Here is a 22189-nt window from a genome sequence, read left to right on the forward strand (position 1 = left end):
CTCTGCCCTCATGAATGGATTAATCCATTCTTGGATTAATGGGTTATCATGGGAGTGGGACTGATGGCTTTATGAGACGAGGAAAAGAGACCTGAGCTGGCATGCTCAGTTCTCTCGCCATGTGATGCCCTGGGCCACCTCCAGACTCTGCAGAGTCCCCACCAGCAAGAAGGCTCTCACCAGATGTACCCTTCAACCTTAGACTTTTCAGCCTCCATAACTCTAAGAAATAAATTCTTTCTCTTTATAAATTACCCAGTTTCAGGTATTCTGTTACAAGTCACGGATAATAGACTAAGACAGGTCCACACTTTCTTATCTGCAATTCTGAAATCCAGAAAGGTCTGAAACCAAAATATTTCTCAAGTGTTTTGGTACAAACTCATCTGGTGGCAAAACCTGACCTGAACTGATGTGAGGCTGTTTATAATCTTCATTTATTTCATGTGGTGTGAATATTCACGCCTGGCTGTAGAATTAACATGTTTGCTTACAGGGTGCCACCTGAGAACTTGGGGTTTTTCATCATAAATATGTACCACATTACCTTTATAAAATCCAAAAAGTTCTGAAACACAGTTGACCCTGAGAGTCACACAGAAGGGACTGTGGACCAGCATCCTGTAGTGAGCCCTGGACTTAGAATTGGACCAGGCAGGTTTGCATCCTGCCCTTGCAGGGATGCCTTGCATAACCCTGGGCACGTCCCATCACCTCGATCTTCAGTTTCCTCACCTATGCGATGGAACCTCTCCTGTCTCAGAACACATTGTGGTTCAGAAACCAGATGACTGAGCTTGTTAGAAATATGTATTAACAGTGAATAGATTCTGAATGAGATCTGAGGATCGTCCTCTCTGAGGAAAGTTTATGAGTTTTATCATAGAAGTGTATTGGCAATTCTCTGCCTTTCTCACTAGCTGATTTTTTTTTGGTTTTGGGTGAGGTTCCATATAAAGGGGGCTTCCAGATCTCTGACTTGTGATGAGCTGAACTATTGCCGTACCTTGGCTTTCTGCAGCACCCTGCCTTGGTTGGCGGCTACAATGGATGGGCTCCTCTTCCTCAGCTCAGAAACACAGTTGACAGGGAGAGCTTGCTCTGGAACATTGTTCGGGAGTTTATTTGCAGTATCCTGTTGATGGCAAGAAATAGTTACATAGGTGAGGTCTGGTGCCGGCTACCTGCACCCAGCAACCTGTCCTCAAAAGAATGAGGACACTTTAAAATAGAAGGCACTAGGCAGACATGACAGCATTGGACAAAGTGAGAGGAAGAAGATACTTAGGGCCTTGGGATAAAGGTAATGACAACTAAAATTACTGGACCCTCACTATGTACCAGGCATTGCGTGGATTAGCTCGTTTAGCTTTTCAACAAGCCCATGAAGTAGGCGCCATTATTAGCCATCCCAATTTACAGGTGAGGAAATGAGGAAGGTCAAGTTGTTGTGGCAGGTCCCATGGCTGACAAGTGGGAGAGCCAGGATTCCAGCCCCACAGCCCTGCTCAGCTTCTCTCCCGTATTCCTTCTCATTTCCACACTGCCTCATTCCTGACATTTTCCAGGTAATTGCTTGGTACCTAATTGGATGTAGGATGTGGTTGTTTGTTGTTGTTGTTGTTGTTGTTTTGCTCTGCTTTGTCCGTGTTGAGAATGGATGTAGTTTCTTAAGTGTGACATCTTAACAGCTAAGCCTGCAAGGAATTTAGAGAAGTCTTCTCTTTATCTCCAAAGGATGTCAAAAAAATCAAAAATGGAGGGAAAAGTGCTCTGGAATGGGAACATCAGGGCACACTGGTGGGAGCAAGCAGCTGGGATGAATAAACAAGTTCTAGCTCATCCACGAGCACTTTGTCACTCTGGGAGGTTGTTTTGTCCCTGGCCTTCCTGTTCTTCATCCATAAAATGAGGCTGGGGATGTCTCACGGAGAGGCAGGCAGTGCAACCTGGGACAATAATGATGCATCTCCCACTGACAAGTCATACTGGTTAGACAAGTTATTTCATCTCTTTGAGTCTTAACTTCCGTGCCTGAAAGCAGGCACAACATTTATTCATTCGACAAACACTTACTGCACTCCTACTATTTTTCAGACTCTGTAAAGGGCAGGGATTTAATAATAAACAAAACAGATATAGCCCAATTCTTAATAAAAATACAATCTAGTGGAGGAGATAGAAATTGGGCAAGTAAGGACACACATATATATACACAAACACAGACACACAAATTGTGGTTAAGTGCTATGAGGAAGAATAACAGGGAATTGTTGGTAATTTAGACCAGTGGTTTCCAACTAGGGCCAATTTTGCTCTCCGAGGGGACATTTCTGGAAATTTCTGGAGATATTTTTGACTGTCATAACTGGGGGTAGGGTGCTACTGGCAACCAGTGGGTTAGAGGCTAGGGTGCTGCTAACCATTCTTCGAACAGAACAGTCCCCTCTAAAACAGAATTATTGGCCCAACATTGAAGTAGTGCTGAGGTTGAGAAACCATGATACAGATGAGGTTAGGGAAGTTTCCTCCGAGAAAGTCCCACTAGAGGCGAGTACCTTCCTTGCAGGGTTGCTGAACCTCAGTTTCCTTGTCTGTCAATGATACACGTAATACTACCTCATAGGACTGCCATGAAGATTGTGTGAGCTTAAGATGCTGTACCTGTTTATGGTAATCGATCAACACATGTTTTGTTATTCAGCATATGGTAGCTATTATTATCATCAATAACTCCAAGGCCATTTCGAAGATCACCTTCAGGATAAAAAGTCAAATTGTGGTGCTGCTATGGAGAGGACAACAGGCCAGAGAACCAAGACAACTTGCTTCAAGAGTCCTCTTCCTAGCTGTGCCACTGGTGGCATGTCCCCCCACATCTTTGGACCTCAGTTTTCTCATCTGTAAGTGAGCATGACCCCTACCCCAAAGAATGGTCACGATGGAGAGATCTGTAGTGTGTGAAGGGATTGGGGAGCAGCTGCCCCTGGCGTAGAAGGCAGTGGACTCACCCCACTCTTGTTCTTGCCACTCATGGACAGCCCCAGGGCCGGGCCCCCTGCCAGGGACTGCTGCAATCGCTCCTTCACAGCCACCAGCCTCAGCTCCAGGTCGATCCGGCGCTCCTCCTTCACCCGACACTGGGCTTCCAGGGTGGCCACGGCTTCCTCCAGAGCCTTTAACTTTGCTCCTGAGTCCAGAGACACTGATGAGAAACCGCTGAACCTGACCCGAAGCATCAGGGAGTCTGGCAGGGCCTTGGGCCTTCGTCTGCCTCTTACAGAGGGCCTTCCCAGCTCCTCAGTCCTGGTTAAGAGAATGACTTTGGGCCTGGGTTTCCAGCTCCATGCTGGGTGGGTGTGGTCTTTACCTGCCTGGTCCCCATCTCCACATCTTCTGGAAATAGCACCCTGATTTCTCACTGGGGCACCAGCTTTTCCCTCTCATTCCACATAATTTGGGTGAGGCTGACTTCACTCCTAATTCAAGGGTTTGGCACATAACTTAGGCCTGGCCTGTAATCACAACTCATCTGCTGGTCACAGTGATTGTATTAGGGGTCAAGGTTGGACAATCAGAGTGAATCCTGAGGCTTCTGTGGCCATCCTTGGGAAGAGAAGCTCTCCCCTGGGGTAGCTGAGAGGATTGATGAGGGCGAGAGCTGTGCGGCCACTGTGCCTCCACAAGGGGTAGAAGGAAACCAAAGTAAGGGGGCAGAAGCAAGAGTAAGAGAAATAAGCTTAGCTCCTGGGGACATCTTTTAAGTCCCTGGACCTCACTATACCCAATCTTTCAATTTTCCAGTGACATTTTTCTTCTTTTCATTTCTATGCCAGTTTGCCTTGGGTTTGTTACTTGTAAACAAGAGTTATAACACAGGGCTTTACACAGATCAGTTTCTAGTAAGATTTTGCTGCTTATTCAGTTTAATCCAACAAACCTATATTAGTATCTTTTTAGTGCTGAGTGTTGGGTCTTACCAGGCTTAAAAATTAGTTCCATTCTTTGCCCCAAGGGAGACCACATTGGAGGGTTTTCCAGTAATGAATGAATGAATGAATTCTTTAGATTCATTTGTTCAGTAAATATGTATTGAGTGCTTACTATGCTGTGTATCAGGCACTGTCCTAGGCCCATGAGATAGTTCATTGAACAAAATAGGCAAAGATCCTTACCCTTATGGAGCTTATGTTCATGTGTGTATATGTGTGTGTGACAATAAATAAAAAATAATAATCTGGTATGTTACAAAGTGATAGTGCTATAGAAAAAAAAAAAAACTGAGCAGGACAAGGAGGATAGTCAGTCTGCTCCAAATCCTGGTTTTGACCTTTAGAAAATTCTTTATAATGAAACCAGACTGCCTTCCTCTGCTTGATTCTGGTTCTTGGCCACACAGAACAGGTCTTAGTTTTTAAACCGGAAGTTCTCAATTCGAGGCTCCTGGAGTCTTAGGCAATCTATGGATGGGCTGAACAGACAGGAACATGAGCTCCTGAAATTGTTGCAACATTGTGAACTGTGGTGTTTCTTCTTAGAAAAGAGTCCATAGTTCCATCAGATTCTTATAGGGCTACATGAGCTTGGACATATTGTATAAGGACAGGACTTTTGTTCCCTCCAGCAAGTGGAGAAACCTTAGGCTGAAAGTTTGGCAAAATGCAGTTAGAGAATTCAAAGGAAACACAGAAGAAAATGGGGTGTGGAGGAGCCCAGAGCAAGCAGGGCCTGCCGAGGTGCCTGGATTCTGAAGAGGATCCTGGGAAAGTGTCACTGTCCATCACTCCCAGCACCTGGACCAATGTCTCATACATATCTGTGAATGAACGAAGGTGGGGTTCAAAATGATCTTTCTTATTTCCCTGATTCTAAGGTACACTTTGTTTTTCACATTTCTTAAGTCAGAATGCATCTTACTACATTAAGTGTACACATTATTGTGATGCTTTTTCATCCCCTTACTCCAAAACAGTTATTAAATTGATGGCACTTCCTTTAATTAGAAGGAATTATGATGCTGATGAAGAGGAGGAAGAGGAGGAGGAGGAAGGGGAGGAGAAGCCGACCTCTCCTGGTTAGGAAACCAGGTGACCTGTGCAAAAGATCTCCTCCTACTGTGCCCAAGGCTGAGACACCCATGGGTGCTCAGGACCACACCCACGTAGGTACCTGGGCTGCTCCGAATGGCTTCCTTCAGTTCCCTCTTCTCCTGCCGCAGTGCCATCAGCTCTGTCCGAATTGTCTCTTTCTCTTTCTCCAGCTTCTCTTTTTCTACCAGGTACCTCCGGGCATCCTCCTCAGCCCGATTCTTGCCATACTTGTATTGATTGGCACCTGCAGAGATGTGGGGAAGGAAAAGGAAATTATTTTATATAATTTTATGTTTGTTAAAGAATCTGAGAGAAGAAAGGAGAGCAACTCTATATTTATAGTTATATTAATCTTTTTATTTACCATCTGGTGTCATTTTCTTACTCCTACCCACTTCCTTTGTGCTATTCTTGTCAAATTTTTGCCTTTCTATACACTATAGGCCCAACAAAATGCAAATAAATAGCTTCATATAATTATTAATACTTTTTCAACTCAGTTAGAAAATAAAGGAGACAAAATGTTTACCAGTGTTGTTTGGTTTTTTGTGTGAATTCAAATTACTGTCTGAGGTCACACTTGCTTTCAGCCTGAAGAGCTTCCTTTTGCATTTTTTGTAAGTTGGATCTGCTAGCAACACACTTTCTCAGTTTTTGTTTATCTGGGAATGTCCTCATTTTACCTTAATTTTTTGCAAGATACCTTTGCTGGATGTAGGATCTTGGTTGACACAGTTATTTTCTTTCAGTGTTTTGAATATGTTATCCCACTGCCTTCTGGCCTCCATTGTTACAGAGGAAAAGTTAGCCGTTAATCTTATTGGGGTTCTCTTGTAAGTGATGGGTTGATTTTCTCTTCTGCCTTCAATTTTCTCCTAGTCTTTGGTGTCAGCATGATGTATCTTTTGTTTATATCTTACTTGGACTCCACTGAGCTTTGTGGATGTATAAATTAATGTTCCTCAATAAATTTGGCAAGTTTTCAGGCATTATTTATTCAAATATTTAGATATTTGAAATATTAGATATTTAATTGCCATTGTAATGGTATCAAAAGGTGGGACCTTTGATAGGTGATTAGGCCATGAGGGCTCTGCCTTCATGGGTGGGATTATCCCATTATAAAAGGGCAAGTTGAGCCCCCTTTTGCCTCTTTTTCCTTCTGCTTTCTTCAATGTGATGATGCAGCAAGAAGGTCCTTGTCAGATACGTGCACCTTGATCTTGGACTTCTCAGCTTCTAGAACTGTGAACCACTAAATTTCTGTTTAAATTACTGAGTCTCAGGTATTCTGTTATAGTGGCACAAAACAGATTAAGACATCCTGTTTTGCTTGGCGTGACACTCCTGCTTTATGAGCAGGGTGCTGGGTGGGGGCAGTTACCTCTCATTTTCTCTGCTTGCTTCTGCCAGTATAGAACCTCTGCCCTACGAGTGAGCTGGGGTGAGGCGATCAGAGTTCTGGTATTCTTGGCCTGCCCCACCTGAGGCAAAGCCTCTTCCCTATGAACTGGGAGAGGACAAGAGCTCCCTACCTCTTGGCTGCACTCATCTGGAATTTAGCCTCTGCAACGTGGAGCTAGACATGATGAAAAGTGCTGGTGGCTTGCCCTTCCTGAGGAGATACCATGGCCCTTGATTGGGAGCTGGGGGAAGCGGGAGCCCCGTTTTCTTGTCCACAACTGCCTGGAGTGGAGATTCTTTCACACCAAATTGGGGGTAGGGGATAAACTCCCACTGTTCTTACTGAGATTTTGTAAGTTTTCTAGAATAAATGTTTCTTCATTTGCTATATGTCCTTAGGACAATTTCCAGAGACTTTAAATGATTGTTTATTTTAATAATTTTCACCAGTTATGGTTGTTTTGCTAGGGAGTGGGTCATGGAGCTTCTCAGACCACCAGTTTTCTCAGCAGTCTGCTTGGCCTCCATGATTCTTGTGTCTTGATATTCCTGGCCTTTTGTAGTCCCCTCCTATGTAACCATTAGGATATTGCAGAAATGACAGAGTGTGACTTCTAAAGCTATGTCATAAAATATCTTGCAGTATCTGCCTTGCTGCTCCCTCTTGGGTCACTTGCGCTGGGGGAAGCCAGCTGTTACACCATGAAGACAGGCAACCCTATGGAGAGGTCCTCGTGGTCCTTCCTCCCAAACACCAGCACAAACTTGCCAGGCATGCAAGTGAGCCATCTTAGGAGTGGATCCTCCAGTCTGTCAAGTGTTTAGGTGACTTCCGATGACAAACTGACATCTTGACTGCACTTCACGAGACACCCCAAGCCAATACTGCCTAACTAAGCTGCTCAGGGTTCCTCACCCACAGAAACTGTGTAACATAACACATGTGCATTGTTTTCAGCTGCTAAGTTTTGGGTAATTTTTTATGTAGCAATAAGTAATTAATACATGATCTTGGGCAAGACTTTTTTGCTAAAGACTGAATGTTTATATCCCTCCCAAATTCACATGTTGAAACCTAACCCCTAATGTGATGTTATTTGGAGGTGGGGCCTGTGGTAGGTGATAAGGTCATGAGGGTAGAGCCCTTGTGAATGGGATTAGTACCCTTACAGGAGATACCCCAGAGAGCAAAAGGATAGACATCAGTGAACCAGGAAATGGGTCCTTGCCAGATACCAAATCTGTTGGCACCTTGATCTTGGACTTCCCAGGCTCTCTAACTATGAGAAGTAAATTTCTATTGTTTACAAGTCACTATGGTATCTTGTTATAGCAGCCCAAATGAACTTTTTGTATTCTTCAGTTTCTTCATCTGAAAAACAATGTTGTTGGACTACATCAGTGATTTTCCATTGCGTTTTCCTACTGCCCTTCAAGGAACCCTATGGCTTCACAGTGATGGCTAACAGTCCACTCTATGGGCGCGGGGAGGCCAAGTGGGCCTCAACCAGAGAATCTCTACTTTTTATCACAACCCTCCTCCCATAAGTAGCTGGGACTACAGGCATGTGACACCATGCCTGGCTAATTTAAAAAACTTTTTTGTTAGAGACAAGGTCTGTTTATGTTGCCCAGGCTGGTCTCAAATTCCTAGCCTCAAGCAATCCTCCTGCCTCAGCCTCCTGAGCAGCTGGTATTAAAAAGCATGAGCCACCATGTCTGGCAGTAGCTCCACTTTTATACTTCTTTTATAAACTGGACTTTCATATAAGATTTGATTTCAAGGGAGGATCTACTTTTTTTTGTCTTTGTTGTTAGCATTTTTGTTTTTTACATTTTGTGATTTCTTTAATCCTTACATGCCCCGTATTTCTAGGGCCTATGAGAGTAGAAAATAAAGAATGTTATGCAGCAACCCTCTAATTGTTTAGAGAGAAAACTCAGACCCAGGGAGGAGAAAGGACTTTTTCCGAAGTTATATAGTAATTTAGTGGTCAAGGGAGGATGGAATACAGATTTCCTGACCCCTAGAAAGGGATTATCTATACTAGTGAAATGAAGCTATCATATAAAAAAAAGTATTTTAAAAAATAGATCTTCAGAGAGCAAAGAACAGAACTTGACATTGTTCAGATGCTGGGGATTAGAAATGTAAAGCAACAAAGGAAGAACCCTTGGAACATGCCGTCCTACAGGAAGCTGGCTTGCTGGTAGAGATAAATCACACAGGAGCAGAGATTAGCGTTGGAAACCAAACAGAACTTACAGCACAGTTATCTGGCACCTTAGTCATCACCGTGCCATGTGGCAATCAGGCAATTCACAGAGACCCTGCGGGGTGCTAGGTAGAGCTAGGGCTGGGACACAGAGGGGAGCTGGGTCCAGGGTGTTTGTTACCCCAAATCAGAAATCACAAATTGTTAGCTCTGAAACTGATACAGCTGGTGGACAATTTCTCTTTCTCTTTGGCCTCATTTGATGTTAATTTTTTTAAAAAGTAGTGGTTGATATTAAAAAATAAGTAGGTTTCACAAAATGTTTACATTTCTGGCCTCTTTTGAATAATTGTCAAATCTGTCACTGGGGGACTGACAGAGCTGTGGGGGGACCATCGGCTGGAGCTGAGCAGAAGCTACCCCTACAGTTGGGACCTGAGTGCTCCAGTTTCCTACGGTCCCCCCAAGTCCCTGTCATATTCCCTCTGAGGCCACATGCTAGCTGCCCTTTATCATTGTGCTTGTGTGTTAGGGTAGAGTATTTTCTTGTGTCTCACTTCAGTCATTTATTTACCCACCCGACCCCTGGAGGAAACTGATTCTGAGACCCCTTCCAATAGACTGCTTCCCTCTCTTTCCCCCTGCTCAGCAGGGCAGGCCCACACAGAACTCACTGGAGGCATGACGCTTGACTTTGACCTGCGGGTCCACACGGTGGGACTTCTCACTGCAGGAGGAGGCGTGGCGCTTCACCTGGGCCCCAGTGGGGCGCTCGGGCTCCTCGTCCTGTGCGGGAGATGGAGAAAGAAGGTCAAGTGCAGGCAGGCTCAGACTCATCAATGCAAGGGTACTGCAGGGGTAATGCAGGGGCGCGTTCTGGTCCTTGCTTGGTATAAGCACTCTTTGCTCAGAGATCTTGGCCTTTATAATTGTTGTGTAGCACTCAACAGTTTATAAAACACTTTCACTAGCAGTGTATCACTTGAACTTCGCACCTTCCTGGTGAGGGGTTGTGGGGTAGGGGAGAAGCAGAAGGCAGCCCTAAACTGGAGTACCTGCTGAGAAGGGAAAATTATAAAGTGTCAAAAGACCAGGTTTGATTTATCACAGATATTTTAGTCCTCACATCATTTGGAAGTACCCTTATAATTTTCTGAATTGCTAATATAGTCTTTCCACAGGGAAAAAAAATGCCATGGATGAGATCAGTCATTGGTAGAAGTGCTATAACTTAATAGATTGACTATGCATTTATGCATGAAGAGTATATTAGGAACACTCAAAATCCAGTCAAAGCTCAGGAAACCATGGGTGGAATGTGATAATACTGTAAAAACCAATGATGTTGTTTACAACAGTAATATTTACTCTTGGACCTTCTAATGTGCAGACACCGTGCTAAATTTTTTTACATAAAATATTTCACTTAATTCTTGCAATAGTCCTAGAAGGTAGGTTTTATCGTATCCATTTGGAGCCAGGAAATGAGGACTAGAGAAGTGAAGCCCGAGGTAACAGCCTCAGCCCTGAGTCTGATTCCAACGTTCACGTCCTTAAGTGCTAAGGGGGCTTGCTACTAAACTCTGCAACTAAGAAAAACTTCAAGCTGCATCCACTGGTTCATCTGAGTCTGAAGAAAGACCATATGAACAGAAGAAGGATGGCTGGAGAAGTTTCTAGAAAAGGGAGTCCCGCAGGTGAGAATTCAGAGTGTCACCCGGCACCGTCCGAGGCAGGGATCCTGGCCGACAGACGCGTGTGCTGTCCGGCAGCTTGCTTCTGTCTCTCCCCGCTAGCTGTGAGGCCTGACCCTCCGGCCAGCATCTGATCAGAGCGTGGCTCTCCTGTGGCTTCCTAAGGGAGGGGACGGCACAGCGCATGCTGCCGTGAGCATTCCAGGTCATGTGGCTACAGAAGCCTCACTGTGAATGAATCAGCTGGCATCTACTTGGTTTAGCAAGCAAAACAGGGAGACTGTCCTGGGAGCTGAAGCCCAGACTGTGAATGCCACCAGGGGAAGGCCTTTGGGGCAGCCCCATAGTCAGCATCTGCCCTGGGCACCGTGGAATCACCAGCATCAGGTCCCAGAGCAACAAACAGAGAGGAGCCCAAGCGCCTTGCTCAAACTGGAGACGATGCCTCACGTGTCCGCAGTGCTTGGCAGTCTACGGAGCCCTCCTTCCTCCGGGTCGGGGGCTCTCTGCACTGCACTGCCCAGCCTCTTGTGCCAGGGACTTCTCGTCCTGAGCCACCATCTGTGATAAGAAGGGGCTCCCCTTCTGGCTGCTGCTAGTTAAATGAACATCATCTCTTTGAGGTGGAAGATAAAAGGAGCAGTGAAGGAGAGCTAAGTAAGTGGCCTTTGCCACATTCCTGGGCAGCCCGATGGACCATACCTGCATCTTTTCGTAAGGAACATCATCATAGACTCGGGGCTCAGGCCACTGATTCTGGCAGGATCTTGCATATCTAGAAAATAAAAGTACAGTAATGATGATGATGATGACACTTTGCGGCTTACAGTGGTTCCCTGTCTACACTCTCGTTTGATTCCGGCAACAGCTGTTAATGCAGGTCAGAAGATTAGCAATAGCAACATGGCAGGCAACGTGCCATGTGCTGTGTTAGGGCTTCACAGGCAGAACCAGTGTGATTCCCACAATGAACGGAAGGCAGGTTAATTCGTCACCACTACCCTATGAGTCAGTAAACAGAGGACCCAAGATGGCAAGCAACCAGCACTAGCTCCCACAGGTGGTGGTGACACAGCTGGGACTCGAAACTGGCTCTTCTAATGCTGAACTTCATGCACTAACCACACGGCCATGCTCAAGGGCGTGAGAGCCCGAGGTCCCATGGTGTGAGGGCGGAGCCCAGGGCACTACTCCAGGGCTTCTTTTGCTCATTCCATCCACAGCTTGCCCTGACCCTGGGCTACAGCGAGCTCCCTTGTCCTTCCTGGAAGAAGCGGCACCGGTTCCAGCTTCCCAGGGAAGCAGAGTCTGCCTCAGCTCCTCCTCCCTTTCCTCCCAGTGTGGAAAGCTGGACCCAGCCTCTGAGGGGGAGCTGAGACAGGGAAGGCCCCGGGCGGGTGTGGCCGGCGGGCGGCAACCCTTACAGGAAGGAGTTACGCCCCGCACTGACGATGCTGGTTAAGGTCTCCACGTCCACGTAGTCGTAGTGCAGAGCCTCAGGAGTGACTTTGGAGCCCATCTCCACCAGCAGCAGCCCAAGCCAGCGGCCCATGTCTTCTGAACAGCTTGCCTGAGGGAGAGGGGGCAAAGGCAGAGTTCACTTTGGTACTGCCAGGGCTCCCAGCGACCTGTGCGCTTCAGCCAAACCTAGAAATATTTGCAAGTACCTATCATGTTCCCAGCACTTAGGGATCAAAGAGGAGTAAGACTAGAACACACATCCAGAAATGCTAGGGGCCCTGCCTTCTCTCTATTGAGGCTTCTGCTCAAACACCACCTCCTCAGAGAGGCCCTCCCTGACCACCTCTCTGAGATAGCAGACCCTCACTATCTACCCTGAGCCTTCACAACCTCTTGGATGTAAAACCAACATTTGGGTGTTTTCGAAAATTTTTAAAAAATATTTACTTTTTATTAGAGGAGGCTATTTCTCACATAATCAATTTTTTTCTTTTGTTATTAATTCTCAAATAATTATAATACTGTATATAGGAAAACCTCCAAAAAGTTGCAGGTCAACTAAACACATACTTATGTTAATTCTCATTTAAAGGGCATTATTATAAAATCAAATTAGCACACAAATGCTGAATGTTACAGAAGCAATATTTCTTGAAATTTAAGAACTGAGAGAGGCAGTGGGTACTGGGCAGAGAACGAGACCAAGAGGCTGGGTCTTAGTTCGAGGACAAGACCAAGAGACCGTGGACCCTTCCCGGAGCCCTGGACAAAGCACTTGGCTGCCCTGGCCTCAGTTTCCTTATCTGTAATGGGGGAAGGTAGTTTTTTACGTTTCCCAAGTTTTCATCCAGTGTGGACATCTTAAATTCTAAATTGCCAAAGGGTTGCCATGTGGAAGAGAGAGCCCACGTATTCTGCGTGACCTCAGAGAGGAGGGTGGGTGTCAATGGGTAAGAAGGACAATGAACGAGTGAAATGAAATCACAAATATTCTACAAATATTCCTTGAGCCCACAGTATGTGTTGGACATCGAGCAGAGCTCTCGAAAAACGAAAGTATTCACAACAGGCATGGTTACTGCCTTCATAGATCTTAATGATTTTAACTCCATATGGGGGAAATCTTCCTAGAAGTCTGAGTCGCTTGCTGGGAGGGGCAGTGGTTTACCTGAGGAGGACGCCCTCAGAGGAGGCTGTCCGGTGAGAAGGGTTTAGAGAGGATTCCACAATCAGATCGGGTTGGACCAGACCAGGTGCCTTTCAGCCTTGGGATTTTAAAGTCAGGGAGAATATGCAAATCTTGGTTCTGGGGCTGCCAGACTTAGTCAATGAAAATACAGAATACTCTGCTAAATTTGGATTTCAGGTAAATAACGAATAATTTTTTACCAATATTTGGTATGTCCCAAATATTGCACGGGATATACTTGTATTAAAAATATTATTCGTTGTTTACCTGAAATCCAAATTTAAGTGGGTGTCCTGTATGTCGTCTGGGAAGCCTCCCTGGGTCCCTTGAGGGCAGCTGGGCTTGCGCTGCTTCTGGGTCAGCCTCGTCGTGTCAGTACCGAGCCCCAAACCAAAACAAGACGCGGGCCAGAGTCCCGCCACCGAGGACTGCCGGGATTCCCTCCGCTCACCTCCAGGATGGCCACCTCCTGCCGGTTGCGCAGGATCCTGAAGGCGAACGGGTGTCGGGGCCCGAAGCCCGGGGCCACCTCACAGCCGCGGAGGGCGATGGCGTTCACGTGGGTCCGCAGGTCCGTGCGGTCCTTGTGGAAATACAGAGTGTTGCACTTCAGGCGGCACCAGCGTTCCTTCCAGCCCTGGTTCACCAGCACGTTCAGGTAGCCTGGGAGGGGACACCAGCGGCGTGACCTCCCCACAGCCCGCCCTGGGACACCCAAGTGGGGGGCGCAAAGCTGGGTGCGCCAATCTCCACCCCGGGGACAGGGTGCCTGGACAACCTTTGCACCACAGCTGGAAAGAAGGCCTGGGGCCCTGTCGTCTCACTCTCCCCACCTGTGACCTCAGGCATGCTCTTCTCTCTGAGTGTCAGTTTCCTAGCCGTGAAATGGGGACCGATAATGACAGTGGTACATCTCTGCGCTACCTTTGGACCGCACCACGCTTGATGAGGAGGGCAGGAACTGCTATATACAACGTATGAAAGACAATTCTCTCTTGCCTTTTCTCCCCTCAAAATCAAAACTGTTACTGAAAGACGGAAAATGATGGATGATGCTGACACCTAGTGGCAGCGTGTGGGGACAAAAACGTCTCTCCAGGACAAAGAATTCTAAAATTGAGCAAGGCACCGCTGCACAGCTGATGACCCACAGGTTTAGAATTCCCTCTAAACATTTGAGATTTAAATTTATTATTTTTTTTTTAGCATAACACGCTCTGATTCACTGATTACAAAATATTTCTTTATGGCCATGTTCTTTTACAATAGTTTTTCAGGGCTAGTAGAGTATTACTGCATATCCAAAGTATCATACGTGACTTCCCGTGGATTCCGGTGTATGGAACACTGCATTTACACGAGCAAAACAGTATGTTTTCCCCCTTCAACTCACATTTAACTCACACTGAATGCATTTATAATAAAAAGTACTTAAATATTTTTATTCAAGAACTTTCCTTAGAAGACTGGGAATTTCACATTTGGCATGTTTTATGCTGGGAAATTACATACACTCTCCTCTCACTGTTGTGGAAGAAACTGGGAAACTGAGGCCCAGAAATGAGCAGGGATTTGGGGTAAGGTCACCGGGAGCACAGATATATGGGGGTCAGGTGGCTTTTCCTTTTGCTGAGCGTCAGGGCATCAGGGGAGAGAAGAGATGGGAAGGCAGGGATTGTTGGAGTGTTGGCAGAATGAGGTTTAGGCACCCAGTAGGCTGCATTCTCTTCCCTGCCCTGGGGGCCGGGTGGGTGAGGCATGGACGTTCTCCTGGCTTCAGCCCAGCAGCCTGCGTCCCTCCGCAGGACCTGGACTCCCCTCCTCCCACGCCCCGTACCCACCACAGCACGGAACCTCCTCCTCCGTGGAGGATGTCTGCAGGTCATCGGCCAGCGCCTTCCTCTTGGAGAAGCTGATGATGCGGGTGATCTTGCGGCCCGCAGCCCTGCTCATGGAGCCCTTCAGCTCTGCCAGGCTGCTCTTCTTCCCCTTGCCTGTGGCCGGAGAGATGAGTCAGGGGTGGGAGGGAACCCCTGGCCCCAGTCCCACCCATCCCTAGGCCTTCCTGGAGGCCCTTTTGGCCTGCAGCTCCAGGTATGACAGGCAGGGTCGCCTTAGCCAGGTCTCCAGAGTGGTGAGGACCTGCTCTGCCACCCTGTACCTGTGGGCAGGGCCCCTCCCAGCTCCAGCGTTCTCTAGCCTGAACCTCCCCCCAGCCCCCACCGAGGCTCCTACCATCCTCCCGGCGGCCAAGGGTAGAACAGTTGTCGCCCATGCCCAGGCTGTCGGAATCTGAGGTCTGCTTCTCTTGGGACAGCCTCTGGAAGGGGACACAGACAGCCCCACATCAGAGGACACGCTCAGGAGTACCCCTTTATTGGTTTAGTCCCCCCTCCCAACTGCCCATGTACATGATAATTAGCTACCGAGTATTTGTCAGCAACTATTGTGTGCCTGATACCGTGCTACATTGAGATAAATGTCTTAGGAGTTTGCACTGTATTTGGCAGGTGACAGGGAGCTGGACTGGTATTATATAATCTAGCCTTGTGTAGGAAGTTCCCTCCAGCGGCATAGTGGGGATGGACAAAACTGGAAGCAAAAGAGCCACTAACAGAGTGTCATCCTGGTCACAATGAGACTCAGTAAGGGCATGAACCAAGATGACAGTGAGGACGGAGAAAAAGGGATGCGCTGGCAGACATTTTCAAAGCAGTCACAACAGGAGCTGGTGGCCAACAGGGGTCCCCTATGATCCTAGCTCGGAGGAGACGATGGTGAGGACGCATGCGTGAGCCTCACACACACAAACACGCACACCCAGTGTTAACAGTGGCACTGCCAGCCCAAATTAGTTTTATTCATTACACCAACTCTGGAACATTCATTCCTACAAGGCCAGTTAAGTGCCTACTAGGTACCATGGGAGGTGGAGCGGAGTAGTCAGACCAATCCTCGAAGAAATTATGACTTTCCTACCACTTATTAGCTGTGGCAATGTGGGAAAATCCTTCCATCTTCCCAAAGCTTGGTTTTCTCACCTGAATGACACCCACTCCAGGGGGCTGCCGTGATGCACCAGCCAGCCAGCCCAGGAGAAACAACGAGGCCAACAGACTGTGTCATTTCTAACACCTGTGTCTTGTGCTGCCACCTTGCTTCAGGAAGCTAAGTGTGCCAGTTAGACTTGGGACAGGATTAAAATGGCACCCACCCACTTAAGAAGGAGAAGTTACAGAGCTCTGAGGCCCCTAAACCCTTCCTGCTAAGGTCCCCCCAAGCCAGGCTCAGGGACGCTTCTCCACAAGCACAGTGCTAGCGTCAGGGAGAACAGGAGAGGCCGTGTGCGCCCCTCAACTTCCAAAGGGCTGGAAAAATGGCACCTGTCAGAGATTGGCTAGAACTGTCAAAAGTGTAAATGATCGCCTCTGTAAAGTGTGAAACAGAAGTTACGGTTCTATTTGCTCTGCAACGGTGTACGGGTGGCAAGTTTTCATCAAGACAGACAGCAAATACAAAGAAATACTGTGAGCACTTTGGAATAAACTCAACGACGATGACAACACTGCAGTCACAGGATCCCATGGAGAAGCAGCCCCAGCCCCACTCCGCACCAAAAAGACCACCCTGAACATTTTAGTTGCCCTCCCCCCGGACACTCAGCCACAGGAAAGCTCGACCCTACAAGCTTGCCATGTCCTTCAGACTGCTCCACGGCATGCACCTACAACTGTGTGTACACACTCACACTCACACACACCCTGACACCGTCAGCATTGCTTTCCTCTGGCCCCACTCACGGCAAATGCTGGATGATAGCGTTGAACTTCTCCAGTATCCACCTGGCACGAGAGTGTCCCCCTCCACTCCTAGTGACTCTGCCTATCCCTTTGCTTCTGAGTCCCCTTCCCTCAGGCCACTTCTGCCCCAGTGAAATTTTGCCCATGCTTTAAGGCTCAACACGGGTGCCCGTGTTCCCTAAGTCCCCTAAGTCTGGCCCTCCAGCCAGCATGAGCTCCCTGTCTCCCTCGCTAGCGCTCCAGGACCCAACAGGCTGCCGCGCTCCCTGTTCTCTCTGAGCTTAGCCACGCTGGCCGCTGTCAACTCCGCGCTCCCTCCTGCTCCGGTGTCTGTTCTCTCTGCTTGCAGTGCCTTTGCCCCCCACTTCCTTGCTAATGTTTTCATCCTCATCCGAAATGTCACTTCCTCAGGGAAGTCTTCCCGGACTCTGAGACAGGAGCAGGCCGCTGACACACACTCCCAGGCCACCTGGTACAACTCCTTGCACTCACGCAGCTCAGCATTTATAGGTCCGTGTGATTACTGGACTCACGTCCGCTTCCCCACCGGGCTGGAGGTGCTGTGCGGGCAGGGGCTGCAGCTGTTTGTGCATGAGCTGCACTCCGGTGTCTAGCCCGTGCCTGGCGTGCAGCGGGCGCTCACCAGGGGCTTGTGGAGCAGGCGTCCACACACCCCGCCCGTGTTTCTCATCTGCTATGTGACTTTGGGTCAATCTCTCTGTGCCTCAGCTTTCTCCTCTGAAAATGTGCCTGCTCAAAGAGTTGCTGCAGAAATGACCTCAGTTAATCGAGGTAAAGCATTTAGAACAATGCCGGGCACACGGTCACAGTCTATAAATGCTGCCTTTATTGTACCATGCAAGACTCAGGTATGTGGGTCATAAACGTCCCCCCAGACTGCGGTGTCCCCAAGGATTTGGTCTGAGGCTCTTTGTTACCCACAGCACCTGGCAAAGGGTAACCACTAGTACGCATTTGCCCACGGCCTGACCAGCCGACTGATGCCTGCTTCCCTCCTTTTCCAATGGACACATTTCGACCTATGTTTCATGGCACAGTTCAAGTGTGACCTCCTCCTGTCCCGGCAGGGAGAGTCACTTCCTCCTCTGGCTTGTACTGCACCCCGGACGTGGGCACTCATTTATCCATGTACTCAAATTCAGGAGACATTTGTTGAGCGCCTACTGTTGTACCAGCTCTGTGCTGGGCACCCACAGTTTATACAGCACTATTGGCAGGTGCCTGGCTTCATCCCAGCCTGGGAATGCCCGTGGGGTCGAGCTTGTGTCAAGCGCCCACTGCCTGACCCAGAGGAGACCCAGCGGAAACAGATGTACCTTGTCCAGGTCCAGCTTGCACAGGAGGATTGGGGATCTGGGAGCCTCCACCCCCTCGGCTCCCCCGACTGGCTTGCTCACCTCTCGGATGACCTGTGGAGAGGACGCAGGTTGTGAGTGGATGGGCAGGGGGGCGGGCTGTGGCAGCAGAGGAAGAATGGGGTCTGTATGGTCAGGCCATTGAACAGAGGGGTCGGGGACACTGGGGGGAAGAGAGGGGCTGACATAGCCACCTGCACATGTGTGGGGCACGTCAGGGTTGGAAAAAACTTTCTCCTGCATCTGTCCCTTGGATTGCAAACGTGCAGGGCTGGGAACCAAGAGGCTTCGCTTCTAGAGCTGGCTCCTTTGCTAATCAGTTGTTGGGTCTTTGGAAAGCCACCTCCTTGCTCTGGGCCTCAGTTTCCACATCTGCAGCCTGGGACTAATACTGGTCCTCTGCTTACCTCCTTGGGTGGTGTGAACCATAACGCCTCACAGGGGTGAGGGACCTGCTTCTGTGACAGCGAGGCCCCTTACAGCAACCTGCAGGGCAGTGGGGTAGCAGCTCCACGTCAGTGTGTGGCAGCTGAGACTCACAGGCGAGCGTTCACTCGCTCACCCAGGGCCACACCGCAGGAAGCATGCGGATCATGAAATAAGAGCAGGTACTGTTTGTCGCTCACCTGTTGGGTGGCTTTATGAGGATTATCCCATTCTGTGTCCATGGCAGCCTTGTGATCCCCAAGTTACAGATTAGAATGACGAGGCTCAGGGAGGGGAAGCCACCTGTTAGGTGGCAGCAGAGCCAAAACCCAAATGCCACCAGTGTGCCTGCCAGCTCCACACCTCTGGGCCAACAGCCCCCCAGGATCGGGTGTCAAGGCGGGTCTCTAAACTCCCATCTTTACTTCCAGCTCCTCCTTCTGACCCATCAGGGCCTGGAGGGTAGAGGTTCCCCCAGCAGGCGGGTTCTGTCCCCTCCTTCCCCCTGGAGACAAAGGCGGTAATGGGAAACACCACACGTTCCAGCGGGATAGCTGGTTATCACGGGAAGGAAGGGGGGAGGGAGCTGTTTGTTTCATTGTCCCAGCAGGAAGCCGGAGGAGGAGAGAGAACGGAAGCAGAGGTGGCTGCAGGGATGGAGGGTGTACTGCAAGGGACTGGGGGCTGGAATCACCGTCATCACCACGGTAGTCACTGTCACTTACTAAACACCTACTACCTGGCGGGCTCTACGCCAGTGCTCTCTACAGTTGTTACAAGGATCATGTTACAGGTGAGAAAACTGAGGCACAGACAGGTGGAGTCACTTGCAGAAGATCACACAGCTGCTTAGGCCTGACACATGCACCTAAGTCTGGGGGCCACAAAGTCCTCCCTTGTCATTACTATGCCATCCTGTGTATGGCCTTTGGAGTAGATTTACTTCTTAGCTTCAAATCCTGGCCCTGACTACTTGGTTGTATGACCTTCTGCAAGTTACATAAGTTCTCAAAACCGTGCCTCAGTTTCCTCATCTATAAAATGGGAACAATAATCGTCCCATTTTGAAGAATAAATAAGGTCATGTATGTAAAACTCTTAGCACATTGTGCAACCCAAAGTAAGCGCTCAATACATGGAAACTGTCATTATGCTGTGTAGCTGTACAGACACAGAAGCTGGGCCACAGGTGGTGTTTCCAGGCAAGGAAGGGTTTTTCCTTTCCTTTTCTTTTCTTCTTTTTTTAAGAATTAGCTTGTGTAATGATAAAATCAGCCTCCTTTGTAGACATTAAGCTCCCGTGCCAGGAGGTACACGAGTGCAGGCTGAGCAAGCCCACGGTAGGGAAGTTAGCAAGGGGCTTCGAGTAGCTGGGAGGAACAGAGGCCTCAGCATGAGGCCTGTCTCTTGGAGGTGTCTCAGCCCATTTTCACACGTAGGCCCCAGCCATGTGTAGGGCACTTGGGCTCAGGCACTGAGCAAGGTCTGGTTCTTCCAGGGACAGGAGCCAGCCCCACTGAGGAAGAGCGGAGGGAAGGGAGGGAAGGGAGGCAGGAAGGGGGAGGCCCACGCACCTTCAGCCACTCCTCAGCCTGCTCCTGGCTCTGCAGCGCCAGCACCAAGACCTCGGTAGCCCCCTGGGAGAAGCGCAGCTCATGCCTCTTGTGCCGGCTGTCCTTGGGCACATAGATGACATTGCAGTTGTCTAGCGCCAACCTCAGATGTGGCTGCTGGTCTTTGGAGCTTTTGTAACACTGGACAGCGAGAGAAGAGGTCAGGGTTTCTGGAGTGGAGGGTGGAGGAGGGAGACACCCAGCACAAAGGCTCAGGGGAAGCACGACCACCTCCATGGAGGCCTCCTGCACCCAGCCCAGCCCTGGCACTGGGTGAGGACAGCTGAAGGGCCTGGGTGGTTCACCCTGGAAGAGAAACCTGAGATGGGGCATCTTTGGGCAATCTTCAGGCACAGTTACCTATTTGGGAAGAGGCAGACTGCAGTACAATATTAGGAAGACCATTGTAACCTAGAGAACCAGAGAAGAAATGAGCTGGCTTGGGAGGAAGCCAGTTAAAAGGCTACCTGGCAGGAATGTGGGAGAGAGAATTCTAGCTGACATGGAGGGTTGGCCTTGGGAAGTCAATAGTTTATCAATAATGATTCTCACTCTGATTCTTATTATGAGGCCAGCATTACCTTGATACCAGAACCTGACAATGACATTGCAAAAAAGGAAACTTGTAGGCTAATTCCTCTCATAATATATTTGCAAAAATCTTAAAATCTAGCAAGTATTTTAAGCAAACCACATCAAGACCAAGTGGGGTTTATTCTGGGAATACAAGGGTAATTTTTATGTATTTATTTATTTATTTATTTATTTTTGAGACAGAGTGTCACTCTGTTGCCTGGGCTAGAGTGCCGTGGCATCAGCCTACCTCACAGCAATCTCAAACTCCTGGGCTCAAGCAATCCTCCTGTCTCAGCCTCCCAAGTAGCTGGGACTACAGGCATGTGCCACAATGCCCGGCTAATTTTTCTATATATATTTTTAGCTGTCCCTATAATTTCTTTGTATTTTTAGTAGAGATGGGGTCTTGCTTTTGCTCAGGCTGGTCTCGAACTCCTGAGCTCAAATGATCGACCTGCCTCGGCCTCCCAGAGTGCTAGGATTACAGGTGTGAGCCACCGCTCTGGGCCAAGGGTAATTTAACATTCAAAAATCAACCATATAATTCATAATTGTAGCAGAAAAAAGGAGAAAAATCACATATCTCAATAGAGGCAGAAAAAGTATTTGATAACATTCAGCACCCACTTGTGATATAAACTCTTAGTAAACCAAGAAATAGAGGGGACTTCCTTAAAGTGACAATAAGGAATACCTACAAACAACCCACAGGGAACATCAGCCTTAATGGTGGATTTTAAGAACTTTCCTTTTGAGATCTGGACTGGGACAAGGATGGCTGCTCTCACCACTTCCGTTTATGTTGTGCTGGAGGTGCTAGCCACTGCAATATGTCAAGAAAAGTACAGAAGGCATAAGGAGTGGAAAGAGGTTCCCCTGGACTCGTGTTGGCCTGGGATGGGCTTTTCACTGCCCCAGGGTGAGAAAAGGTCAGTTTCAAATGCATCTGTGTTGGGAAAGGCTTGCCAACAGATTTTTTGTGGGGGAAGAGCTATTATATTTTCTGCAATTATGTTCATCCTCCTAATTTGGAGTTAAAGATACATTTTCTTTTATGAAATGATAGTGATGAAAGATGATGAATTAAAAAAAACTTCTTTAAAAAAAGCAAGTTATATAATAACAAGTGCCATAGAGGATCAGTTTTATAAAAGACAAATGTATGAAAATGAGGGTGAAAATGTGTTCACTGAAATGTAGCTATGGTCATCCCTTGGTCAATGGGATTATGGGTAGTCTTCTTTTTAAAATCACTTTTCATTTTGTTTTTCTCTAGTTTTATAAATAAGCACATCTCCTTGCATAATAAAAAAACAACAGACATTGTTTTAAATTGATAAAAAA

The 22189-nt window shown here is 48.0% G+C and overlaps 1 protein-coding gene across 1 annotated transcript in view; it reads right to left on the reverse strand.

The window, feature by feature from the left end:
• The window catches only part of AFAP1L1 (actin filament associated protein 1 like 1), a 58263-nt gene that overhangs the window by 1767 nt on the left and 34307 nt on the right, over nucleotides 1-22189 (reverse strand). Inside the window, exons 8-18 of the mRNA XM_069484384.1 lie at nucleotides 20231-20410; nucleotides 18192-18284; nucleotides 15290-15374; nucleotides 14896-15048; nucleotides 13506-13717; nucleotides 11829-11974; nucleotides 11107-11179; nucleotides 9385-9496; nucleotides 5170-5334; nucleotides 3012-3190; nucleotides 1007-1135 (exon numbers count right to left, since the gene is read on the reverse strand). Of these exons, the coding sequence (XP_069340485.1) occupies nucleotides 1007-1135; nucleotides 3012-3190; nucleotides 5170-5334; nucleotides 9385-9496; nucleotides 11107-11179; nucleotides 11829-11974; nucleotides 13506-13717; nucleotides 14896-15048; nucleotides 15290-15374; nucleotides 18192-18284; nucleotides 20231-20410 (1527 nt within the window). The remainder of the gene's footprint in view (nucleotides 1-1006; nucleotides 1136-3011; nucleotides 3191-5169; nucleotides 5335-9384; nucleotides 9497-11106; nucleotides 11180-11828; nucleotides 11975-13505; nucleotides 13718-14895; nucleotides 15049-15289; nucleotides 15375-18191; nucleotides 18285-20230; nucleotides 20411-22189) is intronic.

Source organism: Eulemur rufifrons, chromosome 10 (genome assembly GCF_041146395.1).
Source record: "Eulemur rufifrons isolate Redbay chromosome 10, OSU_ERuf_1, whole genome shotgun sequence".
NCBI lineage: Eukaryota > Metazoa > Chordata > Mammalia > Primates > Lemuridae > Eulemur > Eulemur rufifrons.